Below are 19178 nucleotides of genomic sequence, written 5' to 3' on the forward strand. Positions count from 1 at the left end.
GCCCCTGCCGCCGCTCCAGCCGCCAGCGTTCGCCCCGCAGCCCTGTGGGCCCCGCCTGCCCCGCGGCGCTGTTCCTCGTGCCGCGGCCCCGGCACCGTAGCCCCTGCCAGCCCCCGCCCGCCTCCACCAGACCGGAGCCCGGCCCGGCCGCTCCCAGACCGGCAAGCTCTCGCTTCGCTGCCCGGCGCGGCGGCTCCGGGGCCCGTGGCGGGCGGGGCGCGCTGCTTTGCCGCGGCCCTGGGAACGGAGCGGGCGGGGCCGCGGCTGCAGCCGGAGCCTTTGCGGGACGGGACCGCGGCACCCGGAAACAGCGGGTGGCTGGTGGGAGCTGAGCCGGCGGTGAGGGGCGAGCTGGGCCGCCGGCCGGGTGCTGCAGGTGGGAGGCCTGGGCTGGGACCGGGAGGAGCGGAGCCCGGCTGAGGCCGCCCCGGAGGGAGCGGTGCAAGGGTTATGGGTGAGGGAAGAAGCCTGAGGGAGGCCTCTGGTGTGGGAAGGGGAGATGTTTGGGGTTGGTGGATGGGGTGGGGAGCAGGCTGGGGAGGGGAAGAGTGCGACTGAGGAGATACTGAGAGAAATGTCTGTAAACGGAGTGGCCTGGGGAAGAGGGAGGGGAGGCGTGAAGGTGAAGTTACTGTAGGGAAGCAGCTGTGTGTGAAGTTGGGAAGGGACACGGACCTGGTCAGCAGCTGTGTGGTTGCTGCTAAGGTTGTGGCTCACTTGCTGGTTTTCTTCTCAGTGTAGGTGTGGCTGGTGCTCTGCTGAGAAGGGGCTCGCTATGCTTGATGTAGTGCTGTATGTGAAGTTAACAGAAATGCACGCTTTATTTTCATGGCATCACAATTTCATACTGGGTTTTTGAAATGAGAAATGGTCTAGCAGTACAAAGGTTATAGATTAAGTCAGAAAACCAGAAGATGCAGGATAATTAATGGAATAGGATAATACATATTATTGAATAGGCTGGAAGGTAACAGATAAACACCAAAAGGTACTCCAAATTGTTTCATTTTATTGAATTCTGTAAACTGTATTTTAAAGCAGGGTGAGGAAGACTTGAATACAGGAGAAGAGACTTTTAAGGAACGATTGGGTGGAGAAGACGGAGACTGCTTTCTGCAATGGAGGGATGTGTTATTTGAGACACGAAGAACATGCATAACAAACCTTTCTAAAACTGAGTGGGCACCATAGTGGGAAGCTTATCTGTCATGGTGACCTCTACACAGGAGGGTTGGGATCTAAGGCAACCCTTGCTTTTCGAAGAACATATGTGCAGACTGACAAAATGGGTTTTAGAATGAACATTAGGTGATGGGCTGCTTCCCCCAAAATCTGTGGGGTTGCCTTTCTCCATAGGTGCTGCACTTGACTCATCTGAAGTCTTTGTATGTGGACTGAGTGAGCCTGACCTGTTCAGCTCTTCTCTGTTGAGTTAGTACACAGGACCTGCTCCACAAGAACTGTTGGTGTGTAGACAGTTTGCTAGAGTAGACTGTAGCTCTGTGATGTGTGTTTTTCTTTTATAAAAGAACAAGCAACATCAAATTTCTTTAGAGGCTGCAGGGTGAATTTGAGGGAGGTGATAGTTGTGGACAAACTGATTTACAGTAACCACTTCCTTTAGAAACTGTAGCTCATGATTCCCTTGTACATTGTTAGGCATTTTGAGAACTTGTGATTGAAAGTTACGGTTCTGGGAGATGAGGATCTATTGGTTTGGGATGTGTGATGTTCTTGTTTGTAGAAGTAGAATGTACAGCAAAAATACTGGTTTTGGGAAAGGCTATAGTGGTAGTAAGTATAAACTTGCTTTATTTAGAGCAATGTATTGTTAGGAGTGACACTATGTCTAACAATCCTACAGGCTGCCTACACAGCCTAATTCTTTATGCTAGTTATGCTGCTGTTTGCAATAACAAGAAAAAGGCAGGGATCATCTGAACCAGGTACTTAGGGAAATCAAATCACATATGTCTGCTTAAAACAGTTCTGGATTTGGCGGCGTTAAGTGAGGGCAACACATACTTGATCTTTGGGACAGGCTTGCTAGATACAGTTATACCTCTCTTATTATTCCTGAATTGCTTGCTACCTGGGCTTATTCTTCATCAGTTATTTCAGTTCATACCCATATGCATGCTGCTTGTGCAGACTTTGTGCCTTCATTGGAACTCAGAAGGCTGCCCAGCTGGATCACGTCAATAGAGGGTGTCTCTAGAGGGGAGGAGAGAGTCTTAAGTTCTGTATCTCTTAGGCTCTAGCATAATAATGTAAGATGGTTGGGAGTTCAGGATTTTCCCATTGAATTTTTGAACCTTTTTGTCTTATAGCCATAACCCTTCAGTGCACTGTTCAGCTGTCTAATCTTATTTGTAATTAGTAGCTTTCTGCAATAAGTGTCTACAGATTTATTTTCACTGTAGCATCTAGTTTGTATTACTGAAACTAGGTCACCTTGACTGAGGGTGGCTGTGTTGCCTCGAGCACCCAGACTTGATTAGTAATTCAGAAATAGCATAAGCATAAGCTGTAGCTGAACCCCGGCTGTATTCAATGTTCCATCTTTCAGCACTTTAAATCAGACTCCTTCAGTGGCTTGATACATCTGCACGAGTTGCATTCGAGCAGTGCTTCAGTTCATGTCATCACACTCCTGTATGCTTGAGGAGAGATGGGCATTTGAACTAAAACTGAGAACTGAATGCCTCCTTGCTTACAAAATCTGAATGTGACTACTAGGATCTTTTTATACTGCGATCTATACAATGAATGCAGTGTATGTACTGTTTGAAAAAGAGAGAGGCAGTTAAGGCAGGTTGTATCAAATTTCTATGCTGGCAGGCAGAGTTTGGCTTAATGACTGTTATGTCAATATAAAACTATTGCACTACTGTGCACATAGTTGAAGTCTTCGTCTTACGAGAAATACTGGTGTCAGATTTAGCTCAATGAGGGCCTGAATTTCCTGAATGCTGAATATTTATACTCAGTATTGGATTTCTTTAATATTCATCAAACCAAATTCTCATCAGTCAAAGAAGTCTTATCTTTGGATTCTTAGGTTTGGTGTAAAGGATAAAGGGGGGTGGGGTGGGCTTAAAAAGTATTTAGCTACAAGTTTCACATTTAAGATTCACAATACCCAAGTTTTCCTGTCTGATACATAGATTAGAATGGTGGGGGTTTTTTTCCCCCACAACAAAAAACTTTATGAGATCATCAGAAAACTCAGCAGTGTTAAGTTCCCTTTCTGCTAGGTTTTCTGTCAACCTGTAAGAAAACCTTACCTGAGTCCCAAGCAATTTTATAGCACTGTCTGAAATTAGATGTTAGTTAATATGTAGTTACATTCCTTTTGTTAGGTTTTGCAGTTTCCTTGGTGGAATTTCCTGGTTGAGTGATAGGCCAGTGAATCACTGATAGAGCCTCCATTATCCTTGGCAAAAGCCTAGGTTTTTGGAGCAAAGTTAAGAAGAAATCGTTGGTTGATCTTTAGCAGTTAGAATTTAATGTGTAACTGCTCTGTGCATAAGTGCACTTGCCAGTGCTAAAAAATATCTGCCAGAATTTAAAAAGGCCAAGATAGGGTTGTGGCTAGGGAGCTAGATCATTTTGCAGGAGGAAGGTCCACAAGTGTTCTACTGTGTTGTGCTTGATATCCTTGTAATGAAAATACTTGAATGCAGTGATGCTTTCAATATTTTTCACCAGTTAATAGTTTTTTTAATGTAAATAGAAAAATTGGAAATACTGCCTGAAGGAAACCTTCATGTGAAAAAAATCTTTGTTATTCAGTTTCTGCTAGAAGAGTAAGGAAAAAACTTTGCTGGAGGATTTACTTTTAATAACGCTTCTGAAGAAGAACACAACCTCTAAGAAAAACATAGCTTATTTTTTCCATAGTGTACTTAATACACATTACAATGTATCCAGCAAGAAGAATGAGTAACAGACTGGAAAACAAAAGAAAGAGCAAGATAAGTTTTAAAATGATGAAGTGATTTGCAGTGGTTTAGTTGAAAAGTGCCCTGTATTTGGGGAGGAACAGCTGACAAGTATAGAAAGCTTATGGGAGGGAAGAAAGAAGAACTTGTGTCAAGTATGAGGAAGATGGAAGACATTAATAGTGACATTTTAAAGTGAAAAATACAAGGTTTAAGATTATTACAAATGTTTATAACATGGTTTATAAAAAAAATTACACAGACATGAAAGATTACATATTGGGGGGGGGGGAAGACAGAAATGCGTTATTGAATGACAGCGGTCCAAATTGGGCAGTTAAAATACTTATGAGTCTGTAAAATCTTGTTCATAACGCAGTTCAGCAGCACTTACTAGATTTGGAAAGGTTTATGCAGCTTCAGTACCATCTGGGATATTTATCATAGAATGTTTTGGGTTGGAAGGGACCTTAAAGATCATCTAGTTCCACCCCCCCTGCCATGGGCAGGGATACCTTCACTAGACCAGGTTGCTCAAAGCCCCATCCAACCTGGCCTTCAACACTTCCAGGGATGGGGCATCCACAGCCTCTCTGGGCAACCTGTTCCAGTGTCTCGCTACTCTCCCTCATCATAAAAAATTTCTTCCTTATATCCAGTCAAAATCTACCCTCTTTCAGTTTAAAGCTGTTGCCCCTTGTCCTGACACTACAGGCTCTGGTAAAAATTCTCTCCCTGTCTTTCTTAAAAGCCCCCTTTATATATTGAAAGGCCACAATAAGGTCTTCCTGGAGTCAGTCCGAACAATCCCAACTCTCTCAGTCTTTCTTCACAGGGGAGGTGTTCCATCCCTCTGATCGTTTTTGTGGCCCTCCTTGGGACCTGCTTTAACAGGTCCATGTCTTTCATGCACTGGGGGCCCCAGAGCTGAATGCAGTACTCCAGGTAGGGTCTCATGAGAGCAGAGTAGAGGGGGAGGATCACCTCCCTTGACCTGCAGGCCACGCTTCTTTTTATGCAGCCCAGAATAGAATTGACTTTCTGGGCTGCAAGCACACATTGCCAGCTTATGTGCAATTTTTCCATCCACCAGTACCCCCAAGTCCTTCTCCACAGGGCTCCTCTCAATCCATTCATCCCCCAGTCTGCACTGATACTGGGGATTGCCCTGGCCCATGTCCAGGATCTTGCACTTGGCCTTGTTGAACTTCAAGAGGTTCCTTCCATCCATTTTATTTCTATACATAAACTATTTGTTGTATTAGATACTACTTTTGGTAAAAAGAAGGCTATATTGAGTCCAACAGAAAGAATGTTTATGGAATAGAACTTTCTTTCCTCTGAGTAGCATGTTACTTGTGTGTTATCCAATGCAGGGAAGAGGGCAACACATGTGCAAAAGCATACAAGGAAGTCTTATAAAAATAGGTTCTTCAGGTTCTGTGAGCTAGCTCTTGCTCCACCTTCCAGTTGTGCTTTTCCTCTTTGTTGCTAGCTTATTGTATTTGTATAGGTGCAGCATCAGTGCTGGGCTCACATTTCATTTGAGAAATAGAACACCATCCTGTTTCTTTAATCTGCTATCTTGATTTCAAAGCAAATGCCCAGGAAGTGTGTCCATACCTGTTCCACTGGAATGAAATGGTGTACTTTACTTTCCACTCTGTTTTTCATTCTGTAAGGCAGACTCAATCACTGTTTATTTTCTGGCAGATCCCAGACATAGAACTTCATGTACTGGCACACAGCACTTAAAGTTTGCCTTGTGCAGTTTTAAGAGGCTGGTTGTCTGCTTCTGTTTGGCTCCGTATTTTAACTAATGTGCAGGTGTCTTTTGGTTAATCATAAAATGGAATAAGAGTTAGCAATAGCTCCTGTAACTTGGCTTTTCACTCTAAAAGACCGTCAGCAGTGAAAATGTTTCACAGCTAGGCTGGGAGGAGTGTAATTTACGTAAGGCCGTCACTGTGAAGATTGGAAGCATAATAGTGGTTAGTAATTTATTTTTTTAAAATTTAACTTTCCTTGCGACAAGGTAGGGAGAAGTAAAGACATAGTTGCTAGTAGAAGTTATTTTCATGTCAAATCTGGTAAATGGGTAGGAATTAACTCTGTAGCCTGTTGGAAAGGCATCATTTCACCATTTTTTGTTACTGTGTATGCATTTGGTTTTGGTACGGTGCCTCCCCAGGCCATCACCTAGGAAGGCCTTTGCTTTTGTGCCTGTGTAGAATCCTAGGCTCTGCCAGTGAGGTGTAAATTGCAGGATGGGAGCCTAAACCAGTGGTACATTTTACCTTCCCTCTATCATGAATTCCTCATTTATCTGTATGGACTTGTTCTAAAGATCTGTCATTTGTAAGCAGTAAATGGACCTTGATTTATAAGACATCATGACCATAGGTACCCTGAAACTATTTTAAGTGACTTTTTAATTGTATCTTACAGTGAGAGGTGCTAAGTACCTGCAACTCATTGACTGTAATGTTAGCCTGTCACATCTGTTACCTGGTAGTAATTGCATGCATGACTTTTACTGTGTGCTGCTCAGTCATTTGACAGAGAGCATGTTGTTATTTTAATCTGTGAATTTAACCTGCTTTTTTGTTACATGACTTAATTCATTGTTAATTGCTTTTTTTTTTGTTGTGTTAGCTACTTCTTGAGATAGCATTGGGTGCTTGGGTTTTTTTGGGTGCTGATTTCTTCTTTTCAAGTTTTCTCTGATATTGTCTTAAAGTTTCAGAAATTTATGGAAAATTAAATTCAATTAATATAATAAAAAGTGAGCCAGCTGCAGTGACTGTAAGAAGAGTTTCTTAGTAATTTAGGCTGAATTAATGAAATATAATGCAGAATACTGGATAGTTTGGAATACTGAAAGAACTTTCAGTGTAATTGATGCAGGAGAAATCCACAGTCAAATAAATGAATTTTGGATCGTTTGTGCATGAACTATCATCTTTTTTATTTATAAAATAATATGTGAAAAATGTAAGGCACCCCAACCTTAAAATTTCAATGAGTCTAAAACATGCTAATGAACTAGATACTTGGTGTTAGACAAAGTTGAGTCTTAACATTTCTGTCCTCACTTTATCTTAATATATTTGTATCAGCATGGTGTGAAATTCTGGGAGTGCCTGGATCTGTGGAGTTACCCCCACTCTTTTGTTCTTGCAGATGGTGTTAGGCCATGCTTTCTGGAAAGATCTCCATAATATGCAGTAATAGTTTCAACCATCTTTAGAAAATGTCTCAAGATAGTCTGTAGTCTCAGAGTTTAACTAAAGAGTATTTCAAATAAATTAGTCACGTTTCCTTCTAGATTTCTCTTTTTTTAGTGCTTTAGATACCTCGAACTAAAGTAATTCTGTCATTTTGAGACCTCCTACAAACTCAAGAATAGGATAAATTCACAAACTAATCCTTAATTTTGTGCAAGATTGTGTTACTGTAGATATTTAACAGCTGACAAGCTCAAAAGTTTATACCATCAGATCTTTAAAAGGTAAAATCTTAAGGTTAAGAAAAATCCTGTAATCATCATCTTGTTGCTCATGTAATAAATCCTAATTAATATTAGCGAGTTTTGTTAAGAATGGATAGAGGAAAATAAAATATATATGGTATGTTTACTGTTCATTAAGTCAAATTGATTATGTTCCTTTTGGCCTAATGTATTTCATCTGCAAACATTAGAATTTACCAGTATTTTAGGAGAGAAAGTGTAGGGATGATATAAAAATAGAATGTAAAATATTAAATTTTAGCCTGTGGTGGAGAAATTACTAAGGGAGATGAAAATCTGCAAGTCAGAAATTAATTCATTTTGTCTGAATGAATATTATGAAATGGAAATAGGTGATTTTCCACTTTAAAAAAACTCCATTTTTTGAAAAGATATTTTTCAGACTTTGCACAGTATGATACTTTGAGCTGAAGGTATTACTTCCTGTATAGATTGGTTTGGTTTGGTTTGGTTTTCTGAGTATGTAAAACCTTTCCAGGGTCCTCTTCCTTCACACTTATAATAGCTGAATTACTACAGTTATTAATTACTGAATAACTCTTCACGTAGTATCCATCTGCATTTTATCCACCTGTGTGTACTGAAGTCAAACATTACATGGCTGTATAATGCCATCTTGGCTTACTGCGTGTTGACTTCCCATATAGACTTGCTTTTAACCTCTTCACCTGCCTTCCATATTGCTGGCTGTAGGGTTTGTCTACATGGTATACTGAATAAACTGCACAGAAGCGGTTTACTTTTACTTAGACTAAGAAAAGGAAAGAATAATGAGCCTAGTCACTGAGTTAACAGATGTGATAGGCTACATTACAGTCAATGAGTTGCGGGTACTTAGCACCTCTCTGTAAGATACAGTTCAAAAGTCACTGAGTTAAAATGACCACTGAACTTCCAGTGTTTGAATTAGCAAACCTAAATATGATTTTTGGAACAGATGCATCCTGCAGAGTACCGAGTAGTCTGTCCAAAGCCCAGTAAGAAATCTAAGCCTGGCTGTAACTCTGTACAGGAAATGCATTGGGAACTTTCATTTCATTATTGGTTTTAGACAATCAAAGTGTGGGCTGTTACTGAAGACAATAGTTCATTTAGTATATGACTGCACAGTCTGTTGCAGTGAGGGTAGCAGGAACCTACGGCTAGAAGAGAGCAATTACACCTCAGGTAATAATCTGTAAATTTAAACTTGCTGTGAAACTGCAGTTGAAGACAGCTCAACTGTTTGAAATTCAGTACTCGGCTACTTTTCTGGATCCAGTCCCCAGTTTGCACCGAGTTCTACAAACTGATATGTAGCTCTCTTTCAAAAGGAAGGAAGAGGAACCAGGAGAGCTGATAAGATATTATGTGTGCTTAGCAGAGGGTGGTTATTTTATTGGCATACATAAGTTTCAGTACTCTGTAGTTCCTGTTCTGCAAACAAACTATTTGTAAGTACAGCATGAAACTTCATGTGCTTGTCCTCTATAAGCCTGTCTTGCTGACCACTGACAGGACAACTTTTAACAAATATCCTTATTTCAGCTATCACACTGGATGCTTAAAGTCCAATTCCTGTGAATTTTGGAAACTCTGAAACTGCTTTAGTGAATGTGGTAAAGAAATGTTTCCTGCTAGTGGCACTTTTTTGAGACACTTTAGGGAAAGTTCCCTTTTTTTATCATGGTTACTAATGAGGACAAGGTTGTAGTTCAAGGTAATGTGTGTATTCCTTATGGCTTTGATGATAGGCTTATTAAACTGTTGTGCTTGTTGGTATGTTTTCATGCTGAATGCTTTGACACTTGTTCATAAACAAGGTATTAGTGACTTTTAAAATTACATTTAAAGCTGCTTAGTAAATAGTCAGTTGTATTTCAGCAAGAAATTAATGTGAACATTATTTTCTGATATTGTGACCTATTTTGAAGGTTAAGGAATTGATCTCTAAGAATTTTGAACATTTGTAAAACACTTTGTCACTTCACAGGCTCACAGAATGCAGAAACTTGGGTCCGAGTTCAGGGGAGATGTGTGTTCCCATTATCTGTATTTTGTTCAGAAGCATTTTGAAAACTGAAAACCAAAAAGTTTAAAAACTTATTTATCTGTAAGTGTGCTTTTGTGAAATTTAGTGTTGTTCATCTTAACCATATATTGCTCTTTGTGTTTCCAGATTGTCAGGTCTTAATACTAAAAAATGAGGTAGATGGAAAAGGCGGAAGAAATTGTTTGTGCAAGTTGGCTCACATAAATGTGCCATTTGCAATGTCAGTTTTATCCAGTAGCATAAGCAGACCTTTTAATGAAGTTCAGTTCTGTATTTTCTATCAGTGGGGTTTTTTTGTCTTTTCTCTTTTTTCTCCTTCTATCTTCTCTATGCTGCTGGTATTTCTCCAGAGAGTATGATTCTGACCTTGCATGTCCCCTCTATATCACTTCACGGGAACTGTTCTTCTGTTTCTCCTCCTTGTTCTCAGCTGTAGCAAATCTATTCTTCAAAGATGTTCCTCTTGACTAACTGATCTTCTCCATTTTGTTGTTGGGTATGCGTAGTTCCACAGTTAAGATCCTTGTGTAAAGGGTTATTCCACCAGAACCTGTGGAAAAAGTTAGCAAATCTTGAATGTTGTCTGCAGCTTTCTTCTCCTTTGTGCTTTACACTTCTGTCTGATTGATACAATTCAGTGCAGTTGCATCTTTAGTATTTGTTTTCTTCAGTGAGTTAAATGAGATCATTGTTCATACAAAAGTATTTTCTATTAAGATTCCTTAAAGGAATCCTTGTGTATTTCTTCCTCGGTTTCTGCATCCTGGCATCTTTTTCTTCCTCCTTTGCCAGTATGCTTTCACAAATGTTTTTACAGCTATATGATTCTTGAGGTAAACAGTTTTATTGTGTAGGATACAAGTATGTACTTCATATCTCTGTGGCTGTTGGCAATTCATTTTTTTTTGCAGGTTACTGCAACGTCTCTTAAGTATCCGTGCCTTATAGGTATTAATTTAACTTTGTATACTTGGTTGGAGAAAATCTCTTAATGCTTAGAGATGAGATAAAGGTAAGTCAGAAATATTTGAATAGCACAGCTCTCCGGATTTCTGAAAAAATAGCAATGAAAATTGTTATGAAATGCATCTTGAGCTAGAGAAATGCAGTGAGCAAGAAACAGCTTCAGTTTCAGCTTCAAATATTTAGAGGTACCAACACTTCCTTCAGCAGTATGTACAAAACTAGATAGTTAATGAGTCAAAACTTGTGTGCCTGTAGGTGTAAAATATGCATAGGGACAGCTCTGGAATATGCATCCAATAAGTACTGCTTATACCATCTCTAGACTTCCAGAAGTGAGAACTGCATTCATTGCCTTGACTTGTTACTGTTTTTCTTTTACTTCAAAACATATTTGTTAACTTTTAATTATTGATTTGATTTTAGTTTGCCATTATAAAACACCGCTCTGTTTTTGAATATGTGGGCAGTGAAGGCAGTAGTAGTTAATTTTTTATAGAAAGCATTAATTTCTGTGCATATGGAAATTCTTCTTAATATGAAGAACAGCAGAAAATTATATAATATTCTGAATAGCAGTAATGCATTTTTTAATTTCCTTGTAATATATTGTGCTTGCAAAATGAGAATTGCTTTATTAGTCTCCTGCACTAAGTTAATGCTCTAATTGGTGACAAAGGGCAGAGGAGACCACGTCAGCTTGGTCAAAGTTCATGGTAGAGATGAGGATGATACAGCTTTACTAATGTAACGTTTGTGGTGGTGCAGTATGAGAAAGTAGGTGTGGTCACCTAGTCATCTATATTCAATTAATTTTTTCCGAGCAGGATAATCAGCAGGACAGATTTAGCGCTGTCTCCCCTGCAGCTCTTCCACCCCACGTCTTCCTATCCAACCCTGCTTTCCCACAACTCTCTTTTTCTTTCAGCATCAGGCATACCTCTCATTTTCATTTAAAGCAGCGCAACCCTCACCCTGTATTGTGCTGGCACTATGTTATCTGGCAACGCAGATACTGCAACCTGAAAAACTTTGGAGATGTGAAAGAATGAGATCTCTTCATTCTGGGAATAGCTCATTGCAGCAGGGGTACTGGGCATTCTGCAGTATCACAGTGTGGGGCTTTTTCACTTTGAAAATACCTTCTGAGCCTTTACCTACATAAAGAAATCCATAATTGATTTAACTTGGGAGATTTCTTTGTGAAACCAGGTATTGGAAAGCTAATTATCAGTTAATAGTCCTTATTTTACTTTATTATTTTTACAGATAAGAGATATTTCATTTCATTTCTCTGTTAGTTATCACTACTTCTAATATTCTGATATGCTTCCCCACTTGTAATCATGTATTCGAAAAACATTTTGAAGTGTTAATCTCCTTTTTCTTTTTAAATATCAGATTAGGTTTGTTGTTTTCCTTTGGCTGAGCTCCCTGGATAACTTTTTTTAATATGCTGATATGCAAGGGAAACATCTATCTGCAATATTACCTTTTAAGCCTGGGTTTGGGTTTGGGTTTTTTTTTTCTGTTTCAGGAAGAAAAAAGTCAAGAAATGTCTACCAATTTAAAATACCTTTCCTTGGGCATCCTGGTTTTTCAGACCACAAGTTTAGTCTTGACTATGCGTTATTCTCGGACACTGAAAGAAGAAGGACCTCGTTACTTATCCTCTACTGCAGTAGTTATTGCTGAACTTCTGAAGATTTTAGCCTGTGTTCTGTTGGTCTACAAAGACAGCAGTATGTATCAAATTTTGCACCAAGTAATTTTCCTAATCAATATGCTGTATTTTAGTGGCAACTGCAAAGCAGCCATGTGAGTACAGGCGTACAGCAAAGCATTTCCCTTCTCCTCGTGTAAGAAATAGTCTTGGGAAGACTAATCATACTTCACTTCTCAACACACAATTAGAAGATACTGTATATTTGCTGAAGAGTTCTCATTAAAGAATGTGGATACTGAGGAGTGCAAGAATAAATTTTCTGCAATAGCTTGAAGCTTGTGTTTGCTCAGGCATTTTAAGAAATTCATATATAGAAGTAGGAAAAAATTAAAAGCTTTAAGTGTATCCAAAGCATGAATGATAATTTAGAAGCCTGTAATAAACAGCAGACGCAGAAGGGAGGAAACAATTTCATTACAACAGGAAGAAGCACAGTTTTAAGCTCAAAAAAGTATATTCAGATTTACTCCAGTTCTTATTTTGTACATTTTATACTGAATTTATCTGGTTCATTGACATATATATTTGATCTTCAACAGCTTAAAAATATCATCGTATATGCATAAACTGTGGGCTTCTAAATGTGCACTTTTTAGGTGATACTCTTTAATGTATCATCTTCAAATATCGATATGGTTTCAATAAGTTTTAAAGTATTTTGAATAATTGTTCTAGTTCTAATGTTCCAGGCTACAGGAAGACTTTTTGCAGCCTTTTTTTCTTACACATATGAGGCTCATGAAAGTCAAACATAGATAGTATTTTGAGGTCTTGATAGCAGTGATAGCTACAAAAAGGGGGCAACAATCTTCAAGAACAGAACTTTGGTATCTCTCTTTCCTTTTTTTTCCTCTCCTTTTAGTGAATGTCTATTTCTTTTATTGTTTCTTTGGGTAGAGTGCAATTTACGGACTCTGAACAGAGTGCTACATGATGAAATCCTTAATAAACCCATGGAAACTCTTAAACTTGCTATTCCTTCAGGAATTTATACTCTTCAGAATAACTTGCTGTATGTAGCATTGTCAAACCTAGATGCAGCCACGTACCAGGTATCGTACATTTGGATTTCTCTGTAAGTTTCAAAAAAAGCCATGAATTATGTGGTAGTAACTGTTTCTGGGTTCTTCTAGGTTACATATCAACTGAAAATTCTTACCACAGCATTGTTTTCTGTGTCCATGTTGAGCAAGAAATTGGGTGTATACCAGTGGCTTTCATTAGTAATATTGATGACAGGAGTGGCATTTGTGCAGGTAAATATTAACAGGTGGTTTGTGTTTATTTAATGTGTTTATTCAAGGAACCTGGATTTCTATACTGATTATACAGCTTTGTGATTCTACCAGCTGCACATGAGCACTAGAGTATGGTCAAGAGCTATGAATCACAACTGGCCAGGGCTAGAGGACACCAGAAATGGTTCAAAGGCAGAAGATAACACCTCTTTTGTGTCCCAGTGCTCTACTGTAGAATGTGACAAGGCCTCTGGAGCAACCTGCAAATGACACTGATAGCAGTGTTTATTAGCACACTTCTTCAGACATGAGGGATTCACAGATCTTCTGTGCCAGCGCAGTCCTGCTGCTCACCTTGTGATATGGTTTCAGCATGGCAAATTTCCTTTTTCAAGAGGCAAACTTGGCCTCTGTTCTAAATAGTGCAGGTACAGGAGTCTGTAGTTTTCAGAGGGCAAGATCATGGGATAAGAGACTATTCTAAGAATTTTTAGCAGATTTTAGTATAGCCTAGAAATTTTTATTTTAAAACTTAAGGATTTGAAAAAAAAATCTGAGGATGAAATTTGTAGAATTTTCAAATTTAATAATTGAGGACAAAACATTCTGATAGTAAATAACAGACTCATCAGTATGTTTTTGTCTATGGCATAGCATTTTATTCTGTTAGCATCAGATATATTGCAGGATTTAGCTTCATAAATTTCAGCTTGTTTTAGTTGTCAACATAATCACTGAAGAGGGGCACATGCAAAAGGCAATTAATCTCATCTTAAAGACAGCTGGTGTAAGCAGTTTTCTAACTGTGCTTATGTTTGTAAAGTAACTAACTGTCGGGTGGCAAAAGTTGGTGACTGTGAAAGGCCATGGTAAGTTATGCTGGGATTCAGAAACAGTTCTGGCTTGTAAAACATAAATCCTGGACCTGTTTAAATTGATGGGTGTTCTCCCAGTTCAGGCACAGTTTTATTCCTTACAATAAGTAGAAAGAAAAATTATGGCTTTCCAGTCCTTTAAAAGTATTTATGCTTCAAAATACAAAACTTTACAAGCATGTGATTGTATTTAGTAACTGTTACTGTTACTAGAAAACAAATCTGCATTTTATAGATGCTCATGACTTGATTTTATCAGTGAATTTTGTATAACTGTTTTTATATCCAGTGGCCTTCAGACTCTCAAGCAACAGCTGCTAAGGAACATTCAGCAGGATCTCAGTTTGTAGGCCTGATCGCAGTTCTTATAGCATGCTTTTCTAGTGGATTTGCTGGGGTTTATTTTGAGAAAATTTTAAAGGAAACTAAGCAGTCTGTGTGGATCAGAAATATTCAGCTTGGTAAGTTTAATTTTAGTCATCTCTTAGAGATACTGCATTCTGAAGAATTAAGAGAAATATGCAAAATACATATATAATAAAAAATATCACCAACATTTTAGTATTCTGCATAAATGTACTTTTAAAATTAAGAGTATAAACTCTGCTAGGTAGAATTCTAGTAGTTGCTTTCTGATCTCAACCTAGTTCTTGATTTAACTTGCTTATAGAGTGTCCATAAGTTTGCACAGAATCTGTCCATTGAATTTGTATTTAAAATTTTCTAAAGAATGTTATCTTATGCAGGATTCTGTGTATCCTCTGTTTAAAAATTGTCTTTTGCACTAATTCATAAGATCTGATAAATATAGATAGTATTCCCTTTTTTTTTTTTTTTAGAGAATATAGGAACATTAAAAAGAATACATTTCTAAATCAATGCTTTGAGATATAAAATTCACGTTATTTTTTTCCCTTGTGGCTGGGTAGGCAGTTTTTATAGGTTTGCACTTTTAATTAAAAAAAACCACTTTGTGAATAAAGTTGAGGTAATGAATTACTATTTCAGTACAAAGGTCAGTTTGTTTTAGTTGTCTATATAATCACTGGAGAGATGCATATGGAAAAGACAGTTCATCTTAACTATTTTAATGCCCTTTCCTATTGTGCACCTATCAGCAAGAGAATGCCTTCTATTTCCAAAGTAGTTCTGGGTCTTCTAGACCCTAGATATTAATGGGGACAGAGTTGATCCATTTTCCTGAATGAGTTTTCCCTCACCTCAGAGTAATTTTGTCCAGTTTATAGGGTTGGAAATGTGACATCAGCAATATCTTTTTGTTGCTGTTTTGCAACAGAAATAAAACTTACTGTTGGAGTTGGCATTCTTTCTCTAATGGAATCCCTCTAGTTTTCACCTGTTGGCAATAATTATTTATTGCACATTTGAATAAATGCTTTCAGCAGAATTTGAACTTTCCAGCACCCTAGAACAGACTCTTGATCAAATCCACAGTACTGTAGAATTAAGTCATGAGGATGATTTAGTAGATCAGGGCTGTGTACTGAGTCTGGTAGAATGTAACGAAATACCATAAAAACAGGCGTGGGGTTTTTGTAATTAAATAGTTGGTCAGAAACTGATATGGTCAAAAATGTCTGAATGCAAGCAATATTTTTTCCTTTCTTTTCCTGCTGCTGTGTTTTAATTATAAATGGTTTCAGTTAAAAATGCAGAACTGCATTTTTATTATATTTTAATATTTTTACATGTCCATAATGTTTTGAAACTTGAGGATAGAGAAGGGGATCAAAACCTCTGCTTAATATCTGCTAGTATTTATTGAAATTGTGTATATTAAAACTAAGTTTTCTTGAACAGGGTGTAGGGGATACCTCAGGAGAGGTTATGTTAGAGAATTTTGGAGGCAGAGAAGGGTGGGTAGCTGGGGCTCAGTCCAGCATTTAAGGTAAGATTTGGTGCTCTGAATGGAGCTACAATGTAAAATCCATTACCAAGGAAAGCTGGTTATTATTGCTCTGAATTTCCATGCTAGAAGCAGTTTGTTGGGCAACAATGCAGATATCTAAAACAACTTCCAATTAAACATTCATAATTATTGAAAAATCAATGATCTCTTCTAAAACATTCTTGAGATTTTTCTACAGTGCACAGAAGTATGTATGAAAACAAATGAGTTCGCTAGTTTGATAGGCGGCGTGGTCACAAATTGAATGTTCCAGTAGTTGCTTTGTGAAAACAGTGAGATCAGAACAGGCTGCATCTAAACACAAACTGTTCAAGGTAATGAATAACTAGGACTGTGATATATGAAGACATAAATGTCTGTGATAATAGTGAGAATTGAATTACCTGATTTTTTTTTTTTATTTTATTTTTTGTCAGTGAGCTTAATTTGCCTCTATACAAAATTCAGTAGAATACATTTACTATTAAAGTTGTTTTCAGTTCATAAATGAAATTAGTTTTGTCATACTTCATAGAGGGTTTCCTGATACAGCTTTTAGAAAATATTTGAAACATGAAATCACAATTTCAAAAATAGGTTAGTGTATCCTTTCTGCAAGTGCAAGATAATTGCCCACTTAAGACATTGTATCATTCAGAAGCAAGTCAGTAGTAAGCAAGGGCTTTGAAATAGAGCTTTTCTTAAAAGACAAACAACAAAACCCGTATGTCCAACCTGGTTTTCATTTTCATATCTGTAGCGAATTGCTAGAACTGTAGAAAAAATTGGAAAATATATTTGAATAATTTTAGAAAAATACAGTTTTTAATGTATACCAGTGTCATATTAGGGATGTACGAATAGTTGATTTTATTTTATGTTAGCAGATCAATTGGAAAATAGAAGTAATTGGTTTAATCTGAATGAAACCTAAATTTTTAATTATGTCTAAAAAAAGAATTATTTCTTGTTAAACGGAAGGTTTTATCTTCTCCTAAACAATGCCGCCCTTTTCAGACACAAAGAAATGCAATGAAGATAGAGGTCAGCTTTTCACAGAAACGGAATAGAAAAAATGTTCCCCCTTTCCTGCTCAGGATTAGAGCCTACGTCAGTCACAGAGGAGGTGCTTGCATTACTTCAGTGACTGAGGGGATTAGGAAAAATTTCCCATCTGATAGAAGAACACTATACTCTCCAGATTATAAAATTTTGAATCTGGTCTCAATTTCTTTTGACGTTAAGTCTCTACTAGTAAACGTTCATTGTGTTGGAGTGGTTCAGAAGAATCCCACTTCCAAGATCCTTCTCTGAATTGGCAAACTGATTTAAGTCCTGCTCTTGCTGTGTCAGTGACCATCTCCTCCACTGAAGGTTTTCCCTGTTTTTCTCTCCAGTTTATAGTGTGACTTCAGCCTTCAATCCTGACTAGTTTCAGGAAAACTGAAATTGTGTTTAAGTGAATTTTGCTATATGCAAATAATGCCATCCTATTCCAGTAGAAAGCAATGGAAGATAAGTATGTAAGAATGTACTAATGGAAACAGTCAAAACTAGTGGAAAGTAGCTTTTGAATTAGAAAGTGTGGAAAATAGCTTTTAAAAGAGACTACCTGTCTGAACACTGATTGCATTTGAATGTAATGGTATTGCAAGTGGCAGTCCTATTTTAAAATCAGATATATGTGAGCAGTCCTTGGGGACAAGGAACCTGTTTGCATGGTTTTCACCTGAACCTTTTAAATCAATCTTGTACTTTCAGGATTTTTTGGTAGCATATTTGGACTGATGGGTGTATACATTTATGATGGAGAACAACTGTCAAAGAATGGATTTTTTCAAGGATACAATAAACTTACTTGGATAGTTGTTGTTCTACAGGTGAGATACATTGCATCACATGTTTTTGTGAAGGCACTTGGGATTTACTCTTCTATAAATGACTGGGGAAACTAATGGGTGCCATTGAAGCTACTGAGAATGCTACAGTCAAAAGTCTGATCTATCACTATTAGAATAAACCTCTAAATAAAAACCTGGACAATATATAGCAAGCATATGACTTAGTATTGTGCAACATAAAAGTATGTAAGCATTATTTCTTTTGCAACGTTTAAAAAAAAAATATGCCCTTCCTCCTGTGGCTAAAAAATGAATAGTACAAGCATTTCCACTAACTTAATGATGGTAATATGATCAACAATTTCTTTAATGGGGAAAGAACAACTCCAATGTTTATCTTCAACAGTGCATATCCATAACATAAAATAAATGTAATGCTCCTAAACAGAGACAAAAGCTTTTCCTAAAGTAAGCACTTGTTAAAATAGATGCTCTTGGTGGAATTATGAGGTTGCAAATCCAAACCTCAATATTTTTTCAGGCACTTGGAGGGCTGGTGATTGCTGCTGTTATAAAATATGCGGACAACATTTTAAAGGGATTTGCAACTTCTCTCTCTATTATACTGTCAACGTTGATCTCCTATTTCTGGCTGCAAGATTTTGTCCCTACAAGGTAAGAATTATTTTCCATGTATGCTGAAAAAAAAAAAATAGTTGAAAACTTAATGCTTACTAGATATAACTGCAAAAATAAATAAGTAAAACTGTCCAAGCCACACTTTTAGAATGTTTACATGCAACTTGCACATAAAAGTTTAGTTTCCTAACATATCATAACGGATACTTAATTTTTTCAGTATAGCTGGCAAGATGAAATTTTCTGTAAGACACAGCCCTCCCCAAGACAGGAATCTCAAATCTTGGCTTTTGACACACGACTCTCTTGCAGGCTCTATGTTTTAGTTCACTGTCCCTTTCTCTTCTTTTCCTCCTTACCTGATCTCCCTCAGTTTGTTCAGCTCCTACTTTGCTTTTGTGCTGAAACCACTCCTCTCTAGTTTTGATGCTTGCCTTGCACTAACTGCCTTTGGCTCTGCTCTTTGAACCAGCCCCCCC

The 19178-nt window shown here is 37.9% G+C and overlaps 1 protein-coding gene across 3 annotated transcripts in view; it reads left to right on the forward strand.

Moving 5' to 3' along the window:
- Nucleotides 1-308: 308 nt before the first annotated feature.
- Nucleotides 309-19178, forward strand: part of SLC35A3 (solute carrier family 35 (UDP-N-acetylglucosamine (UDP-GlcNAc) transporter), member A3) — a 22757-nt gene continuing 3887 nt past the window's right edge. The window contains exons 1-7 of one of the 3 annotated variants that reach the window (XR_774122.1): nt 309-376; nt 12009-12213; nt 13095-13249; nt 13331-13453; nt 14600-14771; nt 17237-17738; nt 17981-18060. Coding sequence is in view for 1 of the 3 variants with exons in the window: in XM_010563610.1 (XP_010561912.1) it covers nt 12027-12213; nt 13095-13249; nt 13331-13453; nt 14600-14771; nt 17981-18099; nt 18602-18735 (890 nt within the window). In the remaining 2 variants the exon portion in view is untranslated. Of the gene's footprint in view, nt 377-12008; nt 12214-13094; nt 13250-13330; nt 13454-14599; nt 14772-17236; nt 17739-17980; nt 18100-18601; nt 18736-19178 lie in introns of those variants that run through there. The other 2 variants (XR_774123.1, XM_010563610.1) reach the window with 2 other exon arrangements.

This window comes from Haliaeetus leucocephalus, unplaced genomic scaffold (assembly GCF_000737465.1).
Source record: "Haliaeetus leucocephalus isolate CR32 unplaced genomic scaffold, Haliaeetus_leucocephalus-4.0 Scaffold172, whole genome shotgun sequence".
Classification (NCBI taxonomy): domain Eukaryota; kingdom Metazoa; phylum Chordata; class Aves; order Accipitriformes; family Accipitridae; genus Haliaeetus; species Haliaeetus leucocephalus.